The sequence below is a fragment of the Hyperolius riggenbachi genome, chromosome 9, assembly GCF_040937935.1.
Source record: "Hyperolius riggenbachi isolate aHypRig1 chromosome 9, aHypRig1.pri, whole genome shotgun sequence".
Lineage (NCBI taxonomy): Eukaryota > Metazoa > Chordata > Amphibia > Anura > Hyperoliidae > Hyperolius > Hyperolius riggenbachi.
The window spans coordinates 165,282,565-165,307,833 of record NC_090654.1 but is presented as its reverse complement, the minus strand read 5'-3'; the positions used below and the strand labels follow the sequence as shown (position 1 = coordinate 165,307,833).

Genomic DNA, 25,269 nt, shown 5'->3' with positions numbered 1-25,269 from the left:
AAAAAAAAAAAAAAAAAAAAAAAAAAAAAAAAGCAATCACATGTTCATAAGTATTCACAGCCTTTGCTCAATACTTTGTCTATGCACCTTTGGCCCCAATTACAACCTCAAGTTTTTGAATATGATGCCACAAGCTTGGCACACCTATCTTTGGCATGTTTCACCCATTCCTCTTTGCAGCATCTCTCAAGCAGCATCAGGTTGGATGAGAGGTGTCGATGCACAGCCATTTTAAGATCTCTCCAGAGATATTCATTCAATTCAAGTCTGGGCTCTGGCTTGGCCACTCAAGAACATTGAAAAAGTTTTCCAGAAGCCACACCTTTGATATCTTGACTGTGTGCTTAGGGTCGGTGTCCTGCTCAAAGATGAACTGTCAGCCCAGTCTAAGTTTAACAGTGCTCTTGGTCAGGTTTTCATCCAGGATGTCTCTGTACATTGCTGCAGTCATGTTTCTCTTTATCCTGACTATTCTCTTAGTTTCTGCTGCTGAAAAATATCCCCAATGCATGATGCTGCCACCACCATGCTTTACTGTAGGGATAATGTTGCCTTGGTGATGAGCAGTGCCTGGTTTCCTCCAAACGTGATCCCTGGCATTCACACCAAAGAGTTCAATCTTTGTTTCATAAGACCAGAGAAAATATAATTTTGTTTCTCAAGGCTTGAGAGTCCTTCAGGTGCCTTTTGGCAAACTCCAGGCAGGCTGCCGTGTGCCTTTTTGTTACTTAGGAGTGGCTTCCATCTGGCCACTCTACGATACAGGCCTGCTTGGTTTATTCCTGCAGATGTGGTTATCCTTCTGGAAGGTTCTCCTCTCTCCACAGAGGACTTCTGGAGCTCTGATAGAGTGACCATCAGGTTTTTCATCACCTCCATGACTACGGCCCTTCTTCCACTATCGCTCAGTATAGATGGCCGGCCAACTCTAGGAAGAGTCCTGGTGGTTATAAACTTGTTCCACTTACGGATAATGGAGGACACTGCTCATTGGGACCTCCAAAGCAGCAAAAAAAATTCTGTAACCTTCCCCAGATCTGTTCCTCTAGGCAATCCTGTCTAGGAGGTCTACAGACAATTCTTTTGACTTCATGGTCTGTTTGTGCTCTGACATGAACTGTCAACTATAGACAGGTGAATGGCTTTCCAAATCATGTCCAGTCAACCGAATTTACAACAGGTGGATACAGTTAAGCTGCAGAAACATCTCAAGGATGAACTGGGAAAACAGGATGCACCTGAGCTTGATTTTGAGCTTCATGGCAAAGGTTGTGAATACTTATGTACATGTGCTTTCTCATTTTTTTTATTTTTAATACATTTGCCAAATCCTCACGTAAACCTTTTTCACGTTGTGTGTAGAATTCTGAGGAAAAAAATGAATTTAATCCATTTTGAAATAATGCTGTAACAGAACATAAAATGTTGAAAATGTAATGCACTGTGAGTACTTTCCGGATGCACTGTAACTGTTAAGCATGGGTGTTTTACGTCTGAAATGCACACTGTATTGCAGAAAAAAAGAAGGCATATGCTATAAATAATAAATATTGATTATACCCATTTTGTTTCCTGCAGGACATCTGTGGACTGCAGGATCATGAATTTCAGATCAGACGCCCAGATTCTCCTGTACTCTTGTACCAAATGAGACTTGGAGATGAAAAACTTCAGGTAAGAACAGTTGATTAGTTTAATGATGAGCTCCTTTTAGGCTTTGCTGTAATATTATTAATATGCAGATGCCATTTACTTCTTAGTGTCTTTATACATCAACATATTTGTAATTAACAACAAACACTTATCCTAAGAGTATGGCCTTGCCCAAACCACTAGTTTGCTGGTTTAGTTCTCCATTTTGTTTTGACAAGGTTACACTGATCTAGGTCAGTGGTTCATATTTAGTCTAGATTTACTTTTACAATCATATAATTTACAATTATAGAGTGCTTGGGTATAGATTGGTACCCTTTATACAAGCTACTGACTGGTATTAGCCAGAGCCTTTCTAGGGAAAATAGTATTACTGTAAATAATCAAATAAACATTACCATCCATTTTTCTTCATCCCCAAAATAATATCTTCTATCAAATATCTGTTTTCATTTAGGTCAGTTGCTGATTTAAATGGGCAGTCAGATAAGCAGATGACAACTGAACATATATTACACTTTGATTTGTGATAAAGTTTTTGTTTTTTTAATAAAAAAAAAATATTAAAAGGACTTAACCAAATAATATATAAAACACAACACTGAAAAATGCCGTTATACATATGCTTTCAGGCACATCATAAACGTGGTAACATAATTTATATTACAGGTAAGTGTAGGACTGCTTTATTTGCAGTCATACATTTGTGTTTAGATATTTTTGTGTCCTAACATCCCCAAAACATTCAGCATTTCTATAGGGTGAAACTGAAGACAAGCTAATCTCGGCTTCTCCTGTTCAGTAAACCAGCACCCATTCAGTAGGAGACCTTGGGCAAGACTGCCTAACCCTCCACTGCCTATAGAGCGCATCAAGTCCGACAGGAGAAAAGCGCTATTTAAATGTTCTCTGTCTAGTCTATTTATTATTAAACGTTATTTGTAGATTGCTAACATATTACGCATCACTGAACAATCAGGGATACATTACATTAATAACTTTGCATTCCTGTGTTTTTACCCCTTTAAGATTCCTAACAATTTTGACACTTCAGCTTGGTCACTATTTATACAGCAATAACTTTTTCATTACATATGACACCAAGTGAGATAGATCCAGAATATACACTTTTTCATGTTTTAACCTTCCTAATTGCCAAGTAACAAATGCCACTGTTATAAAACCCCTCAAAATAGTTTTCTTGGCTCCCAGATAAAATGACACCACATATGTCCTTAATTCATTACTAATTAGACATGTATCGGACCATTGTCCCAAGACTGCCTTTTAAAGTGATCGGATCTGATCGCTAGGATGACAGTTTGGGGGCCCTGATACTATACAGATGCATTGCTAGGGAGGGTATAAAGCTATGAAGTTGGCGGATTAGCTCCGCTCCCTGCCGGTGTCCGTATTCAGGCCGACCGCGGGGTCGGCCTTATTGCAGCTGCGTGAAGCGCTGCTGTCGATCACGGGCCACATTGGCCGTGGCGCAGTTCGCCGCGGCCCACGTGGCTGTGATTGACAGCGGCACTTCGCGCAGCCACAGTAAGGCTTTGCGGTTGGCCCGAATACGGTCAGCGGCAGGGAGCGGTGTCTGCGGAGCGGTCGGTGTAGGACAGTCGGCTGCAAGGGGCTGGAGAAAGACCCATGCGAGTAAAGCCCATTTGGGCTATTTTTGCCTGATAACTCCTTTAAGGTCAGCTTGAATGAGTTGAAGGTGAGGACGACCATGATGGGGAGGGGGAGAGAGTTCCATAGAGTAGAGGCTGCTCTGGTGAAGTCCTGGAGCCTTGCATGTGATGCATGGGGTGGACATCTGTAGAGTGTTGAAGGAGTGGAGAGTGTGGGTTAGGAAGGATCTCTGCACAGAATCTGATATGCATGAAAGAGAGGAATGGAGGGCTGATTTGTATGCCAGGCAGAGCAGTTCAAATTTAATTTTGAGGGGGACACGGAGCCAGTGAAAGGACTTGCAATGAGGGTCAGCAGAAGAGGAACGGTGGGAGGAGTGAATGTGTCTGGCAGCTGTGTATATAACAGATTGCAGAGTTTGAAATCTGGCTTCAGAATGTTCAGAAAGAATGGCATTGCAGTAGTCCAGAAGGGAGATAACCTGAAGTTTGGCGGTGTCGGGGACTGGGTAGGAAAAAATTTGGCAGTGTTGCGGAGATGGAAGCTACCTCCAGATCATGTGGGGTGCAGGCACTACACGCACTTTTCATTCAGAGAGCTGTTGGCTGTAGCTGGAGCAGTTCTTATGAAAAGAGATGCTGCAGCCAACTATCTTCAAAGTATACCTCTTCCATCTTAATTTTGATTATTTCAGGACATTACAGGATTGCTTTAAACAATTCTTTAAGTTACAAGAAATTAAGATATTTTTAACAGTTGCTGTGTTTATTTTCCCCATTATATCTATTCATATGTTTTAAAGTGAATCTGAAGGCTCTTTTAAAACAAAAAAACATACTTACCTAAGGAGAGGGAAGGCTCTGGGTCCTATAGAGGCTTCCCATTCTCCTTGTTCCCCCGCTGGCTCCACGGTATAAATCTCCTGCCGCGGGAGACTTAGGCAGTCTTCTGAAGCACTCGGGCTTCCAAAAACAGGCAACTCTCTACTGCCCACGCACAGGTTCACAAGAGAGGGCGCTCACTCATGCGCAGTACGAAGCGGCCCGTCTTCGGAAGCCCGATTGCTTCCGAAGACTGCTGAAGCCAGCCCAACTCGGAATAGATCAGTCTATTACCAAACGGTCGTACACTGCTAACGGGGGAGCTTGCGGGCAGATGCGGAGAACGGGAAGGCTCTATAGGACTCAGAGCTTTCCCTCTCCTTAGGTAAGTATCAGATTTTTTTTTTTTTTTTTAAATAAGGCTTCAGACTCCCCTTTTAAGTTGAAAATAATATTTCCTTTTTGAGGCCTTGGAGAATTCTGTTTTTACTAGACAAACATGTAGTTTCTTCATAAACCTGTGTTCATCTTATAGGCCGCAATGGCTCTGTTTTATCCTGCCACATTTGGAATTTTCGGCCAGAAAATGACTTACTTGCAGCATCGATCACCAGGAGACCCAGAGGATCCTCATGATGAACATTACCTGCTGGCAACGCAAAGTAAACAGGATCAGGTATGTTGCACCATTTTTTTTTCTCTGGTAGTCTGATAAGATTATAGTGAAGTCATTTTTGCTGTTAGTAAAATCATGAGAGGGCGCACGTGCGGACACACACTTTTACCCTAAAATAAGCACAAAGCATTTCAAAGGTAAAGTTTCAGTAAAAAAGCCTTGCTTTCATTTCCGGGTCTGTGGTCACATGATTATGCCTACAGGACGTTGCTAGCTCGAATGTATATGTTGGGGAGAAATCCAATTTTATAAGGTGGTGAAATTATTTTCCAATATGCCTCTGAGTTTGCTGCTTCCAGTAGGCATAATTGTTCAACGCAGTCCAAGGAAAATGAAAATGTATTTTTTGGTGCAGGGAAGTACAAGGTATTCCTTTTAGACCCAGTATATGTGATGATTGTAATTTTGTTCTTAGTGTACAGTCATGGCCAAAAGTGTTGTCAGGGACACATGTGCATCTACAATAATTATAACTCTCATCAAGATCAAAGGGCTTGATTAAAGAGAATGAGAACCGTGTTAGAAAAAGAAAAGCCAGATACTCTCCTAAGGAGAGGGAAGGCTCAGAGTCCTAATGAGCCTCCCCTCTCCTCTCCCGGTGCCCGTTCCAGCGCTGGCTCACCCGTAGCAGTATTTGAGTAAATTGGTCAAATACTGCTACTTCCGCCGCTGACGGGAGGCTTCGGCAGTCTTCGGGAATCCAAGTGCTCCCGAAGGCGGGCCGCTCCAAACTGCGCTAGCGCCCTCTATTGCGAATGCGCAGTATGGAGCCGCCTGTCTTCGAGGACTCTGCTCCCGAAGACTGCCAAAGTCCCCCGTGGCAGGGGATGTGAACGGGGACGCTGCCGCTGCAACGAGGGCACCGGGAGAGGAGAGGGGAGGCTCATTAGGACACAGAGCCTTCCCTCTCCTTAGATGAGTATCTGCCTTTTTTTTTTTTTTTTACTAATCGGGAACCATTGGCTTTAATCAAGCTACGCTGCTAAAGCAGCACAGCTTAGCTCAGCGCACGCTATGCTGTGACAGACAGCATATTGGAGCAATCTTAGGGCGGGACGAGTGGAGCAGCCATTAGTTACAAGAAGCACACATAGGTTACCAGCGCATGCTATGCTGCACTACCCCATCATAGCGTGCACTGAGCTTGCGCTTCTCTATTTTAGCTGCGCTGCTTTAGCTACGCAGCTTGATGAACCAGGTCCAAAGACTTTTATTGCCCAATACATCAAATCTATGCAGATTCAGTATCTGATATATTGACTTTTTCATATCTTCTGCAATTCATTCTGGACATCTGTACTAAATCCTGATTGATGCTGATGCCTACTTGCATTTGTTAGTGCTTGGTATGATCACACTGTGGCCTTCTGCTTCTTCATCTATCTTTTGAAAATTGGCCACAGGTCCTCAATTGGATTAAAACAAACATCAGCTGAAAAAATATTATAAGATAAATAATTGTATCCGTAGTTTTAATAGTAAACAATACATTTCCTGGAGTTTTATTCTTCTTTTCAATTTTAAGTACGGAATGTGTAAACCGTGACCATGTTTGTATAATGTAAAATCTGCTTTGCTCAGTTCTCACATGGAGAAATGATGACCTGTTGAACTTTTCATCACTTTCCTAACGTATTAAGTTTTTCACATAAACACAGACCTTTATGGTTTTTAATTTGGTGTTCAGGAAAGCTGTCGCTGCATTTGACTGCTTCAGCTGTATAGATAAAGCTCTGGTTTATTAAAGTGTACCCGAGGCAACATGTGACATGAGATAAACATGTGACTATACAGTGCAAAACATATAACCAACCAGGCTGTTTTTATTTTGCTGCCTTAAAGACTTAATTTTCAGGCATGGAAGTAACAGTTTCTCTCTTGCACCTTGTCGGGACTATAGTAAACATCATTGATAAGCAAATTACAGCCATAAAAGTTTTCCTGGCAGAATACAACTGAGGGCAAAGGAGAGATAGAAAAAGGTCACAGTTCATGTATTTTAACTCTGGGGCCCATGTGCTATTAACCTTTTCTTTTGAGTTTTCTCCTAAGTGATATATTCAAACTTGTCAACAAAATGCCTTTAAACCACTTCACCTAGAAGGGTTTTGCCCCTTAAAAAACCAGAGCAAGTTTCACCTGTCAGCACTCCTTCCATCCATTTTCCTATAACTTTATTGCTACTTATCACAACACAACAATCTATATCTTGTTTTTTCCCACCATCAATTAGGCTTTCTTGGGGGGGGGTACTTTTTGCTAATAATTATTTTATTCTAAAAGTGTTTTATCAGGAAAACATTGAAAAAAAATAATTTCCCAGTTTTCGACCATTATAGTTTTAAATAATAATACATGTTACCCTAATTAAAACCCACACATTTTATTTGCCCATTTGTCCCGGTTATTGTAACTTTAAAATGTTTCCCTAGTACAATGTATGGCACCAATATTTAATGTGGAAATAAAGGTGCATTTTTTTTTCAGTTTTGTGTCCAGCCCTGATTACAAGCCAATAATTTATAACGTAATAGTAATATACCCTGTTGACATACATATTAAAAAAAGTTCAGTCCCTAAGGTAACTATTAATGTATTTCTTTTTGTTATTTGTAAATTTTTTATTATTATTATTATTTAAAAATAATAAAAAAAAATTGCTAATTATTCTGGTGTGGGAGGTTAGGGGTTAATAAGTATCCTTAATGAGGGTGACTAATTGAGTAGAAGTGTCTAACCACTCTGTGGGAGCCAGAACTCTTAATGGTTGGTAGGGGTTCAAAAACTTATTTCCCTTAATGAAATGCAAATCAGTTGCTATCTTTTATTTAAGGTTATTTTTTCGATTTTCCTTTTGATGTGCTATCTGCCACTGTTAAAATAAACCTACCATTGAAATGATACTGTTCTGAGACTTTTCATTTCTTTGTCATTGGACAAACTTACAAAATCAGTGAGGGGTCAAATAATTATTTCCTCCACTGTATATATGCGTCCTGTGTCATGAAGTGGTTAAAAAGTAAAAATAGGTCCTTTTCATTGAAAAAAAAAATGCAGATGTAGTTTTACGATTTAGCCATAAGATGTCCTTGCAGGTGTCTTCCGAATGCGTCGTATTACTACTCAAACAGGAAGCACTGCGTGGACGGACATTGTGAATGGCGGTGTCGTCCCATAGATGGCTGCGGTCATTCACACGGGGACTTAGATCAATGAATGGGAACTGTGTTCCCATTCATTGATCTAGAGGCGGTAATGAGCGCGTGGGGGTCGAATGGTAACGCGCGGTGGGTAGGGATGTGGTAGCTACCCCCCTGCAAGCAGTTACTCGTCCCGGGGGAGGGGAAGTGGTTAAATAACCAGCAAGCAAAAAAAATACTGTAAAACTATTTTTCACCTACTTTTTGGTACTTTTTAAATTTCAAAGCGCTGAAAAGTTATTCTAAATAGAATATGAAAAATTATCTCCAAGCATAAAACACAGGAGAAAAAACGAATTGCAAATGGGCCAGGGACTCTTAATAGACTGCCATTGAGCAGAGACAACAAAATATTGAGGGCTTATTCACAGTGGGACGTTGCAGAGCTGCTTTATAAACTCTTATAACGCAGCTTACCGCAATGCAATGATAAGCCTATGGGACGTTCACAGTGCGACGTTGGCATCGCATTGTAACTTGTAGCGTTATGGTAACGCACTGCTGCAGTGCGTTACCTCTAAACGCACACATAACCAGGTGCAGGAAAGTATACTTTTTATTACCTGTATGCTTTACGGTATCTACTGTATGCAACGGACGGTAATGCAGCATTAATGTGTTACCACCTTTTTTGCATTTTGACTTTAACGACACATTACAATGCTATGTCCCACTGTGAATGTAGCCTCAATCTACTTTTAAAATGTTTAAATATAAAATAAAATGAGGATATGTAAAACAAAAACAAAATATAGGAGTAGGAGGACAGATCCAATTGTTTATCAGATTATTTTTACCTCAGGTTCACTTTAATACGGTGGCATAGGGAATATCACTATACCCTTGCAGAGCTGCTTCTCCAGTTCAAATCCCAGCCAGGGCACTATCTGCATGGAGTTTGTATGTCCTCCTCGTGTCTGCGTGGATTTCATAGTTACATAGTTATTTGGGTTGAAAAAGGACCTACGTCCATCGAGTTCAACCAGAGAACATTTCATAGTTACATAGTTATTTGGGTTGAAAAAGGACCTACGTCCATCGAGTTCAACCAGAGAACAAAGTACAACACCAGCCTGCTCCCTCACATATCCCTGATGATCCAGAGGAAGGTGAAAAACACTTACAAGGCATGGTCTAATTAGCCCCAAAAGGGAAAAAATTCCTTCCTGACTCCAGATGGCAATCAGATAGAATCCCTGGATCAACATCACTGGGCATTACCTAGTAATTGTAGCCATGGATGTCTTTCAACGCAAGTTAAGCATCTAATCCCCCTTTAAATGCAGGTATAGAATTTGCCATAACTACTTCCTGTGGCAATGCATTCCACATCTTAATCACTCTTACTGTAAAGAACCCTTTCCTAAATAAATGGCTTAAACGTTTTTCCTCCATGCGCAGATCATGTCCTCTAGTCCTTTGAGAAGGACTAGGGACAAAAAGCTCATCCACCAAGCTTTTATATTGCCCTCTGATGTATTTATACATGTTAATTAGATCCCCTCTAAGGCGTCTTTTCTTTAGACTAAATAAACCCAGTTTAGCTAACCTTTCTTGGTAAGTGAGACCTTCCATCCCACGTATCAATTTTGTTGCTCCTCTCTGCACCTGCTCTAAAACTGCAATATCTTTCCTGTAATGTGGTGCCCAGAACTGAATTCCATACTCCAGATGTGGCCTTACTGGAGAGTTAAACAGGGGCAATATTTTTTTTTAAATATATTTTTAATAAAAAATGTCACATTATTAACAAGAAATAGTAGTAACCGTGAATGGCTACATATTAGTACAGTGTAGTGTTTGTAGGCATTTAAACACAAAGATTATCGAGACATAACAATAATGCATAAATGACAAATATGAGCGTAAAATAATATCAGTTATTGTTCATTGACATGGCCACTCTGGGCAGAACAATAGCTGAATTTATATAATCAGGTAATTCCAATTAACTGAGGAAAAACTGGATCACCAAAATGCCTATACTTATATAGTGGTTTACAATGAGTAAGTTATGCCGTAACTATAGAAACCAAACTTAACCACATCGCCGCCCGGGTACAGTATATGTACGCTCCTTTGGACTTGAGTTCCCCGCACCGGAGTGTAGATACACGCACCCCCTACCGCTGCCGCCGCTGTCCGCGCACCCGCTCGTGCACGCCGCCGCCCGCTCGCCCGGAGATCAATGAACGGAAGAACCATTCCCACACTCCCCAATTGTTACTTTTTTTTTTTTTGTAGAAAAAAATTACAATAAAAAAAAAAACATATAGTTACCTTAGGGACTAAACTCTTTAAATATTTATATCAAGAGGGTATAACACTGTTACTTTATAAATTATGGGCTTGTCAATAGTGATGGGCGCAAATTTAAAAAAAAAAATCACCTTTATTTCCGAATAAAATATCGGCGCCATACATTGTGATAGGGACATAATTTAAACGGTGTAATAACCGGGACAAATGGGCAAATGAGTTACATGGATTTTAATTACAGTAGCATGCATTATTTAAAAACTATAATGGCCAAAATCTGAAAAATGTTTTTTTTCCCAAATGTTTTCCTATTTTCCCATTAAAACACATTTAGAATAAAATTAATTCTTGGCATAATGTCCCACCTAAAGAAAGCCTAATTGGTGGCGAAAAAAACAAGATATAGTTCATTACATTGCGATAAGTAATGATAAAATTATAGACGAATGAATGTAAGGAGCGATGAAAGGTGAAAATTGCTCGAATGCTTAAGGGGTAAAACCCCTCAGTTGTGAAGTGGTTAAATAGTCAAACTAAAAACTAACTAATCTAATCGCAGTTCTCCTTTTCAGTATTGTAGGATAAAGTAGATAAGACTCGGTCAATTAAGGCCAAATATAACCTTCCTCTGTATAAAAACAGGGGCAAAATTATGCTAGCATCTCAAGTTTTTATTTCCCTTTTAATGCATCCAAAAATGTTATTAGCTTTAGCTGCACCGGTTTGGCATTGAATACGATTATTTAACTTGTTGTCGATGAGTACTCCTAAATCCTTCTCCAAGTTTGATGTCCCCAACTGTATCCCATTTTTATTTTGTCTGGTGCTAGACCATTGGTACGACCAAGATGCATGACTTTACATTTTTCAACATTGAATTTCATCTGCCATTTATGTGCCCATATAGCCATCTTATCCAGATCCTGTTGCAATATGTTACTATCTTCCAAGCACTCTGGTTTCCTCCCACATCCCAAAAACATACAGATAAGTTAAGTGGCTTCCCCCCTAAATTGGCCCTAGACTACAATGGACATATGACTATGGTAGGGATTAGATTGTCAGCTCCTCTGAGGGACAGTTGGTGCCAACTCGCTCAATTCATCAAAGGCTATTCAATTACAAAAAAAAAAAAAAAAAAGAAATGGAAAACACCGCGTTCAAGTATTTTAGACTTTTTTTTTTTGATAATTCATCAACATTTTCACAGGTGCAGTAGAAGTTCGGTAACTTACCGAAACCCATGCTTTCAATTTTCAAAAACCTGCAACAGCAGAAGAGTGTGGAGTTGTCTCTGTTTTGTTACATGCTGTTCCGTTCAGTGGAGGCAGTACAATAGTAAGAGGCATCCCCGACTTTCCTTTAGAATGTACATGTTTGTTATACTCCCTCTGCTCGCTCTAAATCTGTCTATTAATCTTTCTTAACATTTTATTTAATTGCCACAGCTTAGATGAACTTCCAAGAGACATTACACATGCCTTGTTAATCGGCATGATTTTCCTGGATAAATCGATTTTTTTTTTTAATAAAAAATGTCAATTAAATATATCATATAGGAGACACACACAGTGATCTTTGAGAAGTGAAAAAAAGTTTATTGGATTTACAGAAAGTGTGCAATAATTGTTTAAACAATATTAGGCAGATGTATAAATTTGGGCACCACAAAAAAAGAAATTAAATCAATATTTAGTAGATCCTCCTTCTACAGAAATTACAGCCTCTAAACGCTTCTTGTAGGTTCCAATGAGAGTCTGGATTCTGGTTGAAGGTATTTTGGACCATTCCTCTTTACAAAACATCTCTAGTTCATTCAGGTTTGATGGCTTCCGAGCATGGACAGTTCTCTTTAACTCACACCACAGATTTTCAATTATATTTAGGTCTGGGAATTGAGATGGCCAGGGCCATTCCAGAACGTTGTACTTGTTTATCTGCATGAATGCCTTAGTGGATTTTGAGCAGTGTTTAGGGTTGTTGTCTTGTTGAAAGAGCCAGCCCCGACACAGCTTCAGCTTTGTCACTGATTCCTGGACATTGGTCTCCAGAATCTGCTGATACTGAGTGGAATCCATGCGTCCCTCAACTTTGACAAGATTCCCAGTCCCTGCACTGGCCATACAGCCCTAAAGCATGATGGAACCACCACCATATTTTACTGTAGGTAGCAAGTGTTTTTCTTGCAATTACATAGTTACATAGTTATTTTGGTTTAAAAAAGACATACGTCCATCAAGTTCAACCAGAGAACAAAGTACAACACCAGCCTGCTCCCTCACAAATCCCTGTTGATCTGTGTTCTTTTTCCTCCATGCATATTTTACTGTAGGTAGCAGTTGTTTTTCTTGGAATGCTATGTTGTTTTTCCTCCATGCATAACGCCCCTTGTTATGCCCAAATAACTCAATTTTAGTTTCATCAGTCCACAGCACCTTATTCCAAAATAAAGCTGGCTTGTCCAAATGTGCTTTAGCATACCTCAAGCAGCTCTGTTTGTGCTGTGGGTGGAGAAAAGGCTTCCTCTGCATCATTCTTGCATACAGCATCTCCATGTGTAAAGTGTGCGGAATGGTTGAACGATGCACAGTGACTCCATCTGCAGCAAGATGATGTTGTAGGTCTTTAGTGCTGGTCTGTGGGTTGACTCTGAGTGTTCTTACCATTCGTCGCTTCTGTTTATCCGAGATTTTTCTTGGTCTGCCACTTCGAGCCGTAAATTGAACTGAGCCTGTGGTCTTCCATTTCCTCAATATGTTCCTAAATGTGGAAACAGACAGCTGAAATCTCAGAGAATTTGAGAGTTGTTTTGAGACCCCCATGTTGCTACTCTTCAGAGAAAATTAAAAGAGGAGGGAAACTTACAACTGACCCCCTTAAAGAGACACTGAAGCGAACAAAAAATTATGATGATTCGTATGTGTAGTACAGCTAAGAAATAAAACTTTAAAGAGACTCTGTAACATCAAAAACATCCCTTGGGGGGTACTCACCTCGGGTGGGGGAAGCCTCGGGATCCTAATGAGGCTTCCCATGCCGTCCTCTGTCCCACGGGGGTCTCGCTGCAGCCCTCCGAACAGCCGGCGACAGACCAACAGCTGGCTCCAGCGGGGTCGCTGTGGCTGCTTTCGGCTCCGAAGTAGACGGAAATACCTGATCTCAGTCGGGTCCGCTCTACTGCGCAGGTGCCAGAAACTTGTGCCTGCGCAGTAGAGCAAACCCGACGGCGATCGGGTATTTCCGCCTACTTCGGAGCCGACAGCCGTCAGACGCCTGCGCAGGAGCCGGGAAGGTAAATATTGACGTCCTCTTGTACGGAGGGCTGCAGCGAGACCCCTGAGGGACGGAGGACGGTGTGGGAAGCCTCATTAGGATCCTGAGGCTTCCCCCACCCGAGGTGAGTACCCCCCAGGGGACGTTTTGACGTTACAGATTCTCTTTAAGATCAGACACATGAGTCTAATTGTTTTTAGTACAGGAAGAGTTAAGAAACTCCAGTTGTTATCTCTATGCAAAAAAGCCATTAACCACCTTAGCGGTATGGACGAGCTCAGCTCGTCCATTACCGCCAGATGGTGCCGCTCAGGCCCTGCTGGGCCGATTTTGATGAAATAAAGAGCAGCACACGCAGCCGGCACTTTGCCAGCCGCGTGTGCTGCCCGATCGCCGCCGCTCTGCGGCGATCCGCCGCGAGCAGCGGCGAAAGAGGGTCCCCCCAGCCGCCTGAGCCCTGCGCAGCCGGAACAAATAGTTCCGGCCAGCGCTAAGGGCTGGATCGGAGGCGGCTGACGTCAGGACGTCGGCTGACGTCACTCTGCTCGTCGCCATGGCGACGAAGTAAGCAAAACACGGAAGGCTGCTCATTGCGGCCTTCCGTGTTACTTTTGGCCGCCGGAGGCGATCAGAAGAACGCCTCCGGAGCGCCATCTAGTGGCTTTCATGCAGCCAACTTTCAGTTGGCTGCATGAAATATTTTTTTTTTTATTTATAAAAAACCCTCATGCAGCCGCCCTGGCGATCTTAATAGAACGCCAGGGTGGTTAACCTCTATGACTTTCAAAGTGTGGAGAGGGCTGTTATCTGACTTTTATTATCTCAACTGTTTTCTTTTTCTCTGCCAGAGGAGAGGTCATTAGTTCACAGACTGCTCTGAAAGAATCATTTTGAATGCTTAGTGTTGTGTAATCTGCACATATTAGAGAATGATGCAATGTTAGAAAAAACACTATATACCTGAAAATAAAAATATGAGAATATTTTCTTTGCTGCTAATCTCCTAGTAATTATTCATAGTACACAACCAATTCATTATATCATTTTTTTTTCGCTTCAGTGTCTCTTTAAATACTCTTTCTCACAATTGGCTTCACCTGTGTATGTAGGTCAGTGGTCACTGAGCTTACTAAGCCAATTTGAGTTTCAATAATTAGTTTTAAAGGTTCTGGAATCAATAAAATGACGACGACAACAACAGCGCCCAAATTTATGCACCTGCCTAATTTTGTTTAAACAATTATTGTGCACTTTCTGTAAATCCAATAAACTTAATTTCACTTCTCAAATATCACTGTGTGTGTCTCCCACATAAGGGGTCCCCAACCTTTTCCGGCCCGGGGACCACTTCCTGACCAAATTTTTCTCCGGGAACCATTGGGGGGGGGGGGGGGGTTGAGGGGGGCGGCATAGCTAGCATAGTTGCACCAGTGTAGGGAGTTTAGTTGCCCCAGTATAGCTAATATAGTGCCCAGTATGGGTAGGTAGTGCCCCAGTATAGCTAGTGTAGTGCCCAGTATAGGTAGGTAGTATAGTGCCCAGTATAGCTAGTATAGTGCCCAGTATAGTATAGTGCCCAGTATAGTATAGTGCCCTTTTCCGACAAGCATATTCTCTAGCTTAGGCCATGCACCCACTAAATAACCTAATTGCGCACTGCCTGTACATATACTGTATACATCCCCACCTCTTGTTTCCACCCCATTCCTTTAGATTGTAAGCTCGCAAGGGCAGGGCTCTCACCCTTTTGTGTCATGGACTGTTATTCATTGAATTGCTTGCACACTGTTAGACATTTATACATTTTAGTCATCATGTTAAATCAAATTGTAATCAGCAGTGCTGTATCTTGTATCAGTGTTCATATTTGATATATATCATTGTCTGTATCCCTTGTTTGTTTTCTTACATTGTACAGCGCTACGGAATATGTTGGCACTTTATAAATAAATGATAATAATAATAGTGCCCCAGTATAGCAATATATAGTGCCCAGTATACCTAGTATAGTGCCCAGTATAGCTAGCATAGTGCCCAGTATAGCGAGTATTGTGCCCAGTATGGGTAGGTAGTGCTCCAGTATAGCTAGTATAGTGCCCCCCCACACACACCCCACACGGTCGCCGCTGCTGTTACCTTAGCCAGCGACCGCTTCCTCTATATTCCCCTCTCATGCTGTGTAACTGATTCACAGCAGTGCGCCCTGCGGCTGCTGTGAGGAGGCAGGAAGCAGGAGAGAGAGCGGCTTCCTGTACCGGCGATGTGTATCGCCGTTACAATGGGAACTGCTCTCTCCTGCCTCATCACAGCAGCCGCGGGGCGCGCTGCTGTGAATCAGTTACACGGCATGAGAGGGGAATATAGAGGAAGTGGCCGCTGGCTAAGGTAACAGTAGCGGCGGCCGGGGGGAGGGGGGGGGGCAAGAGGACAGTCCTGCGGCCCAACTGCAAACGTCCCCCACGGACCAGCAGTGGGCCGCGAACCGGTGGTTGGGGACCCCTGTCTTATATGATATATTTAACTGACATTAGCAGAACGGCTACGGGGGAAACTTCTGTTGTTTGGATCTCTCTCCTCCACTGCCTGGCGGGTAGAAAAACTCAACCCTCCCGAGAAGGATCCTGATCCTATCAGCATCTGATCAGAGGGACTTGCAGGAGACAGGGGCTGATTCTATTGGCTCTCTGCTCCTGTCAGTCATAGGTAATCCCTCTCTGCTTCTATGAGTCACTGCTCCCGCACTGTTTTCAACATACCAGAGCTGCCGGTAATCGTCAAACATGATACTGGGCTTTACCGCATGCTGTAATCTTTATGAATTGACATTTGCTGACATTTTTTGAGGTGTTTCTGGCACAAGTCAGTAATTTAGCTCACTGCTCGGTAATTTCAGCTTGCCATGCGGTAACACGGGGCAGTTGTATTCAGCGCAGGAGATTTGGGCTCAGCTGGCGCCACCATAGGCAGTATTAGGAATTACGGCTATAGCGGCGCACAATGAGTAACTTCGGTGTCTTCAGAAGATGGAGCAGAAGTTACATTTTAAAACACTATAATTCGGCCTCCAGCTATAGCTGGTAGCCGAATTATATTTTTCCCACTATCCAAGTGGACCTAGATAGTCTTGATGAATTGACATTTTATAAAATGCTCCGAAAAATCAGCTGTTTTCAGCATTACCGAATACGGCAATGATGAATTGAAGCACTGTGGAATATCTCAGTGCTATATAAATACTAAATAATAATCATATACCTTGCAAGGTAAAAGATGCAAAGGGAACAGATGCAAATTCTAAGCAGGATTGATGCAATTTCCATTATCTGATTGTTACTTAAAGGAGTTATCAGGGCAAAATTAACAAAATAAGCGCTACGCAGCCGGTCACCGCAGCTCCCTCCCTGACCCGGCGATGACGTCAGGCCAACCTCCAGGTCGACCTGTACTGCGCCTGCGCAAGCGGTGTTGTCAATCACCGCCACGTGGACCGGAACGGACCACCTGGCGGTGATTGATAGCGGCGCTCGTGCAGGCGCAGTACAGGCTGACCTGGAGGTCGGCCTGACGTCATCGCCGGGGACCAGGAGATGGCTGCGGTGAACGGCTGCGTGCAGAGCTGCGGCGAGGGACATGCTGGGAGTTTAGGGCTGGAGGAAGCCCCGGGTAAGTAGCGCTTGATAACTCCTTGTATGGGCTACTTTGTATTTTTTTTTTTTTTTTGCCTTGTGATATGGTGCTCCATCCTGCTGGAAAATATACAGTTCATCACCAAAGTACGTTTGGTTTCTTGGGAGAAGTTCTTTTTGAGAAGGGTTTGATTCTTCATTCATGCTGATGTAAATGCCTCAGTGTAAATACTTTAACCACTTGTTGCAAAATGTATGTGTAAAAATGTCCTATTTATGCACCTTAAAGTGAACCTTAAGTCAGAAAAAAATGAGTTTTACTCACCTGGGGCTTCTACCAGCCCCCTGCAGCAGTCCTGTGCCGTCGCAGCCAATCACGAATCCTCTGGTCCCCCGCTGCCAGCTACTTTCATTTTTGCCGACAGGCCCGACAGGACTGGCCACGCGTAGCCTTTTCCGCATTCCCGACTGCAATTAGCGCTATTGCGGGCCGCAACGCGTACAAAAAAATACGCGTTGCCGCATATCTATGCGTTCGCTACGCGTGGCCAGTCCTGTCTGCAAAAATGAAAGTAGCTGGCAGCGGGGGACCAGAGGATTAGTGAGTGGCTGCGAGGGCACAGGACTGCTGCAGGGGGCTGGTAGAAGTCCCAGGTGAGTAAAACACTTTTTTTTTTCTGACTTAAGGTTCACTTTAAAGAGACTCTGAAGCCTCCCTAAAATCATGTTTTTATATTTTTGAAAACGCAATATTTTGTAAATTGAAAACTCAATTAATCACCCCTAACTCCCGGGGCAAAAACCCATGACTTTCCTGGTCGTGGATGGCGCTGCCCAAGGGAGGCAGAGCTTTGGGCTGTAGCTCTGCCTCCATGCGCGTCAATTTGTGCTGATCGCCGCCTCTCCACACTCCTCTCAGTGAAAGAAGACTGAGAAGGGGCGGGGAGAGGCATAGATCCACGCAGATTGATGGAGTAGAGGCAGAGCTACAGCCCAAAGCTCTGCCTCTACTAGGAAGCGATCCCCGCAATTAGGCTCAGGGAGTTTGGGGTAATTAATTGAGTTTTCAGTCACGGTGATGCAGCGTTTTAGGTGCTGGAATCATGCTAAAGTATTTTTTTAAATAAAAACATGATTTTAGGGAGGCTTCAGAGTCTCTCTAAGTGCAAATAATACATTTATAAAAGTCCTGGTATTCAGCTAAGGTGCATGTGCGCCATTGGAAAAATTTCACAGGTTATCCACTTGTTTCTTGGATGTGCAAATAAGTCCCTTTGTAGGTTCTTGGATGTTAGTTTATTAAAGTGACATTGTCAACATGATTTTTCTTTTCTGTAGTGAAGTGTTAACCTATACCTAGCCAATTACAGTAACGCATGTGTCACTTGTATTCAGCTTTAAAGGGAACCTAAACTGAAAGGGATATGCATTCTTCCTTTTAAAATAATACCTGTTGCCTGACTCTCCTACTGATCCTGTGCCTCTAATACTTTAAGCCACAGCCCCTCAACAAGCAAATAGTGTAGTATGTTCAAGAAGCATTTGGTAGTAGTAAGGTGTGCATGAGTTTATACTCACAAACATGGGTTACCACAAAGACAACCACTGTATAGGCAGGTAAGGATGTTATGACCTGACTCCACTCAGGTTAAGAAGTCGCTCTCTGTAGGTAGGAACAAGGGGTAAAACCCCTGCACCAGGGGTGGACTTGGCAATATAAGAGAAGCTTGAACAGAGGCGCCAGAATAGAGTAAAAACGTTTAAAAAAACGGTTAAAACGGGCGGCTGTGGTGGGCTTACCTCCCCAACAAGTAAAGCACAGACTGTGTTGATTGAAGTTCAACAAAGATACCGTTTATTTAAGTACCTGAGCAGTATGGTGGCGTAGTGGTTAGCGCTCTCGCCTTGCAGTGCTGGGTCCCGGTTCAAATCCCAGCTAAGTCAACATCTGCAGGGAGTTTGTATGTTCTCCCTGTGTCTGTGTGGGTTTCCTCCGGGCACTCTGGTTTCTTCCCACATCCCAAAAACATACAGATAAGTTAATTGGCTTCCCCCTAAATTGTCCCTACACATACATTACATGATACATGCATAGACATAGGACTATGTTAGGGACTAGATTGTGAGCTCCTCCCGCTTCATCAGGCAGTCAAAAAAAAGTAAAATCTAGTACAAGTCTCGGTCCAAGTCAAACGCCTCTCTTTCATTGCCTGATGAAGCGGGATACAACCTGCAAACCGCGTTGCATTTTGGAGTACTTAAATAAACGGCATCTTTGTTGAACTTTAATCAACACAGTCGGTGTTTTACTTGTTGGGGAGGTAAGCCCACCACTGCCGCCCTTTATAACCAGTTTTTAAACGTTTTTACTCTGGCGCCTCTGTTCAAGCTTCTCTTCTATGGTATACGTGAGGTCATTTTAACTGGGAAGAGCCCAAGAATATATTTTGAGGCGTTTTATTACTATGTCACTTGTCATGTGAAATTAGGAAGGGTGAAGAATTTTTAAAAAAATTCTGAGTTTCTCAATTAAAATGCCTATAAAATAAAACAATGCTTGGGGTAAAAATTCCCCAAAGAAAGACTAGGTTGTCCCAAAACCACTTGTTTTGTTTGTTTTTCTAAAACTGCCTGCAGACGCAGAATAATAAGCCCCAGATACCTTTTATATGTGCTTCTGATTAGCTGACAGAAGTGACCAGAAAACATACACATAAAAAGGATGTTTATGGCACTTTTTTTTTTCAAGATCTTTATCTGCTCCATTGATCAGGGCTTGGCATTGAATTGACAAAGCATCAGAACAATTATAATTACATTTATTCTATATATTTTTTAAATCATATTTATGACTTTTACTTTGTATTTATTTATGTTTTCTGTTTCTTCTACCTCAGTCATCTAAGGCAGCTGCTGAACGGAAATCATTACCCAAACCTGGGATGTTTGAAGATTCCCGGGGCCAGGGCCTGGATATTTCAGAAAGAGGACATCTGCTGGAAGCGGAGCTGGGGCCATCACAGAGTGACTGTATGGGTTCTGGAAATGATGGAGAGGAGTCGGCAGCCACATTATTCTCCAGGAAAACTATGGTGTCACAATTTGAAGGAAAAGCTCTAGGGTTGGATAAAGCAATTCTTCATAGTATTGACTGCTGCAGTAAGTGTGATTTCGGTTGACATTAAAACTTAACAGATTTTTCCTTTGTTAGTACACTGCTGTCATGAGCCTATACTTAGTGTATAGGCTCATGACAGCAGCCAGTCATGAGCCTCTGGCTGATCTCATGAGCCTATACACTATGTCATTGTTGTGAATTATGTATTTACAAGTAGACCCAAGCCTATTTTAAAACGGGCTCTAGGTCTATCTTTTAACAGCGCACATGCGTACGCACACGCCGCCTGCGCACACACCCGTCCGCCCGCGCACACGCTGGCCCGGCTCACTGGCCTCGTCCTGTCTCAACGGCTGTCTGGGACCATGCTGCGCACATGCGCAGTAGCAAAAAGCATGGACCCAGCTACACAGAGGCAGGCACAGGGACACGGGTATTATTATAAAGGATAATGTTATTGCACCTTAGCACGGTTTCACTCTTACACGTTAGCACTTGTTCCCTTGTAAAAACTTCCATTTAGGAAGTGAAACATGTCATATTTTTGGTGGGGGGTTGTGTAATTTATTATATAGTCAACCATGATGTCTAAGGAATGAGGTTATTCCTCATATATATGTATGTCGATTCCCACATTATTGATTCAATTCCATTACGAGTCAACGTGACGGCACTCTACTAGTTTTTAATATATGAATAAAAGTTAAGTTTTTATTAGTCCCTGTTAACCTCCCTGGCGGTTTAATTATTTTGCCAGGGAGGCTGCAATGTGGTTTTGTTTTTTAATAAAAAAAAAAATATTTCATGCAGCCAACTGAAAGTTGGCTGCATGAAAGCCCACTAGAGGGCGCTCCGGAAGCGTACTTTCGATCGCCTCCGGCAATCGAAAGTAACAAGATAGGCCGCAATGAGCGGCCTATCTTGTTTCGCTTTCCTCGTCGCCATGGCGACGAGCGGAGTGACGTCATGGACGTCAGTCGACGTCCTGACGTCAGAGCCGCCCGATCCAGCCCCTAGCGCCGGCCGGAACTGTTTGTTCCGGCTGCGCTGGGCTCGGGCGGCTGGGGGGACCCTCTTTCGCCGCTGCACGCGGCGGATCGGCGATCGGGCAGCACACGCGGCTGGCAAAGTGCCGGCTGCGTGTGCTGCTTTTTTCAGAATGTAAATCGGCCCAGCAGGGCCTGAGCGGCGACCTCCGGCGGCATACCCCGAGCTCAGCTCGGGATTACCGCCAAGGAGGTTAAGAGAGGAATTGTATGTGTATAATTATCGATTTCAGGTATTTGTTGTAGTTTCAGCAATAGACCCTGAACAAGCATATGCAGATCAGGTGTTTCTGACAATATTGTCAGATCTGACAAGATTAGCTGCATGCTTGTTTCTGGTGTACTCCAGACACTACTGCTGCAGAATATGGCAACCTCCATATGACTGTCACCTTGGGTTCACTTTAATAATACCTTTGGACTTCACCTCACGAGGGTGCAAACTTCCCAATTTATGCATTGCTAAAATCCTGTTTCATGTACCCTCAGAAGGGGCAAGTGAGTGTAGCGGTCGCCTTTCCTATCTTATTCTGCAGTACCTTAATGTCAGGCTTGTGAAAGGCCATTTTTGTTTAACTTGGTTACACTTTTCAAGTTAACCACATTACCCTTTCTCAGATGCAGGGACTTTTTAGAGAGAACCCGAGGTGGGTTTGATGAAACCTTTTAAGACACAGAGGCACATTCTGTATACAACAAGCAGCCTCTGTGTCCTTACAGCATTCCTCCAGCACCCCCCCCCCCCCCCCAGGCCCTGCTGTCCCCCAATAAAAAAAAATCGCCAGGCTAGCAACACGCAGATTGTTGCTAGTCTGTTATTTACATCTGTCCTGTCATTCGGCGCTGCTCCCCCGCCTCCTGTATAGTGCGGCTCCTCTTCCGATTGGAGGAAGCATACAAAGGTGGGGAGGGAAAGGACACGGGTGGGGAGCCGTGCTATACAGGAGGCGGGGGATTGGCTGTGCATGACAGGGCAAAGGTAAATTACAGACTAGCGACAATCTGCATGTCGCTAGCCTGGCAACGTTTTTTTAATGGGGGACAGTAGAGCCCGGAGGGAGTTAGAGGAACGCTGTAAGGACACAAAGGCTGCTCATTGTATACAGAATGTGCCTCTGTGTCCTAGTAGGATTTATCAAACCCACCTCGGGTTCTCTTTAACCTCCCTGGCGGTATGCAGATGCGGTTGCTGCGTCCGCGGGAGGGATTTTTTTTAATTAAAAGTATTTTGTTAATGTTGGCTTGCACTAGGCTAGCTAACTGTGGCCCCCAAGTCCCTCGGCACCTCTCTGAGCCCCCTGATCGCCGCAGGCAACACTCACCCGTCCGCGATCCCACGAGAGCCGCAGCTTCCCAATTCGCTTAACTCGTCGCTATGGCGACAATCGGACATGACGTCATGCGCAGTTCTGATCCTCCCCATAACGAAGCCGGGTGCTGATTGGGAGGCTGTGCCATTGTGGGATCCCTGGGGGGTTACGCATACCGGCGGCGATCGGAGGGGACCGCAGGGACTTGGGGGACATGGTTAGCTAGCGAAGTGCTAGCTTAACCAAATAAAACCATTTTTTCTTTTTTAAAAATCCTCCCGGGGACATGCGATCCCCTTCGGCGGCTAGCCCGATACTGTGTCGGGCTTACCGCCAGGGAGGTTAAGCAGTGCTGCTGCCCTTCAAAGGCCTTTACAGTTATTGTTAGGTTTTCATAGGTCTCTAATTAATCATAACAGGTCTGAGAGCGCAGAAAAAGGTGTATTCTCAGCTGTGCGGAGAGTGCTTTGATATGAGGCATGCATACAAGCTATGCTAGAATCTCTTAATTCTCAGTGGACAAAAAGTGAAAAAGTGAAAGGTTCACTTTAGCAAATCTGAAATGTTCTTTTCAAGTGACAAATCATGACTCAATGTGTTACTGAAAAGAACATTCAAAGCTCTGAAGGATAATCTTCCATATATTTTCTTCCAGCCTCCGATGACACAAAAAAGAAGATGTACAGTTCCATCCTAGTGGTCGGAGGAGGGTTAATGTTCCATAAAGCTCAGCAGTTTTTGCAACACCGAATACTCAACAAGATGCCTCCATCCTTCAGACGAGTTGTTGAAAATGTGGAAGTAATAACAAGACCCAAGGTAAAATATGTCCCATTTTTTTATCATCTCTGAGCATGCAGAAAAATTAGCCTGCCCCCTCCTTTTATCTGAAAAAAGAGGTTTGTATTAGATATGTACTGTATGTGTATCGTATACTTCTTATTTTTGTAGGAAAAGGTTCCACCATTTCCTCTCTGCATTTCCAGTGGCTGCTTACCTGGTCATGATTCAGCTATAAGTGAACATTTGCAGTTACCACAATGCACCACTACTGAGTATGCAAATGATCTCTTTTCACCCATGTAAGCCAGGCTAGCATCCAGAACCGCTGGTGTATAGCAAACCTATAGCTTTAAATATTACACAGCCACATCAACCCCACATGCAGACAGCCTGTTTCTGACTTTTGGTACTCATCAGTACATGGCAGGGATTTATATGGCTGTATGGGATAGGGCTTGGACCAGTACAACAGAGTAACCAAGCAGCTGGGGTGACCCAAACCACTAGAAATGTATTGGAGGATAAAAGAGACAGAAAAGCTTTGTGAAATTTGCCTTCTTAAAACAGAAGGAAACTTGCAATAATTCAGCTATAAATGAACATTTGTGGTTACCCACAATGCACCACTACTGAATATGCAAATGATCTTTTTGCCCCTGTAAGCCAGGCTAGCATCCAGAACCACAGGTGTATAGGTCTTTTCTGTCTCTTTTATCCGATGAAACATGATGATATGAACTATGAACCTTCTCATAGAGAATTATTGCACAAGCCGTTTTGTGGACATAGATGCTGACATATTTATATCCTTTTGAGCAATGCAGATTTCCTGGCTGTCCTGCTGATACTCTGCCACTAATATTTTTAGTCATAGACCTTGAACAAGCATGCACATCAGATGTTTGGTTGGATTTGTCGCATGCTTGTTTCAGGTGTTTTCAGACACTACTGATACATGAAAGACCAGGACGTCACCAGGAAACTGATATTGTTTACATTTTAAACAATATCAGTTGCCTGGTGCTCTCCATACTTGTAGGTTTAAAAGGAAAGAAAGTATGGCAGCCTGCATATCCCTCTCACCTAAGGTGTCCTCTAAATGCCTTCCAATGCCACCTTATGTCGCGGTTTACCCCTTGCAATGTCTGTTTCCCCTCCCTACATGTTTAAACATCCCCTTTTCTGGTTGCAAAATCTTGTCAAATCAAAGCTACTGAAAGACAGCACCTGTAACAGATTCTAGGAAACCTTTTCCGCTTTCCATTTCCTTACATGGTGAAGCGACTACATTGCAGAGACTCAGAGAAACCATGCACCTAAACTATAAAGGGGACATCAAGTATGCTTGTGATAGTTGTTCCTATGTGAGTGTAGCTACTGCAACTCTTATGTTGAGCTTATTCAAAACTGTAGTTCTGCTTGAGGAAGGCTTTATACATTTGGAAATTAATATGATTACTTTTATTTATTCCATGTCAGTGCTAAATGTAGCAAAGAATGACCATGTTTGTTTGATCTCTATAGGACATGGACCCACGATTGGTTGTTTGGAAGGGGGGTGCCGTCCTTGCATGCCTGGACACCACTCAGGAGCTGTGGATATACCAGCGGGAGTGGCAAAGGTTTGGTGTGCGCATGCTGCGGGAGAGAGCTGCCTTTGTCTGGTAATCTCAGTGGGACTCCACTATTGATAATCCTAATAATGATGAAATGGGTATCTAGGATTATGTGTATTGTATTCCAGGCTGTCTGATGGCAGGAATATGTGATTGAGATGCGTTGTCTTTGTAAGATGTACTGTATGTATTCATTTGTTATTTACTGAATATTTCAGTAACACAAGGTAAATAAATTTTGTTTTGTAGGAAA

At 43.0% G+C, this 25,269-nt stretch overlaps 1 protein-coding gene across 1 annotated transcript in view; it reads left to right on the top strand.

The window, feature by feature from the left end:
• Positions 1-25,269, top strand: part of ACTR8 (actin related protein 8) — a 54,563-nt gene extending 29,294 nt beyond the window's left edge. The window contains exons 9-13 of the mRNA XM_068253666.1: positions 1,579-1,674; positions 4,645-4,785; positions 20,041-20,302; positions 23,273-23,436; positions 24,925-25,269. Coding sequence (XP_068109767.1) covers positions 1,579-1,674; positions 4,645-4,785; positions 20,041-20,302; positions 23,273-23,436; positions 24,925-25,068 — 807 coding nt within the window. The 3' untranslated portion in view covers positions 25,069-25,269. The remainder of the gene's footprint in view (positions 1-1,578; positions 1,675-4,644; positions 4,786-20,040; positions 20,303-23,272; positions 23,437-24,924) is intronic.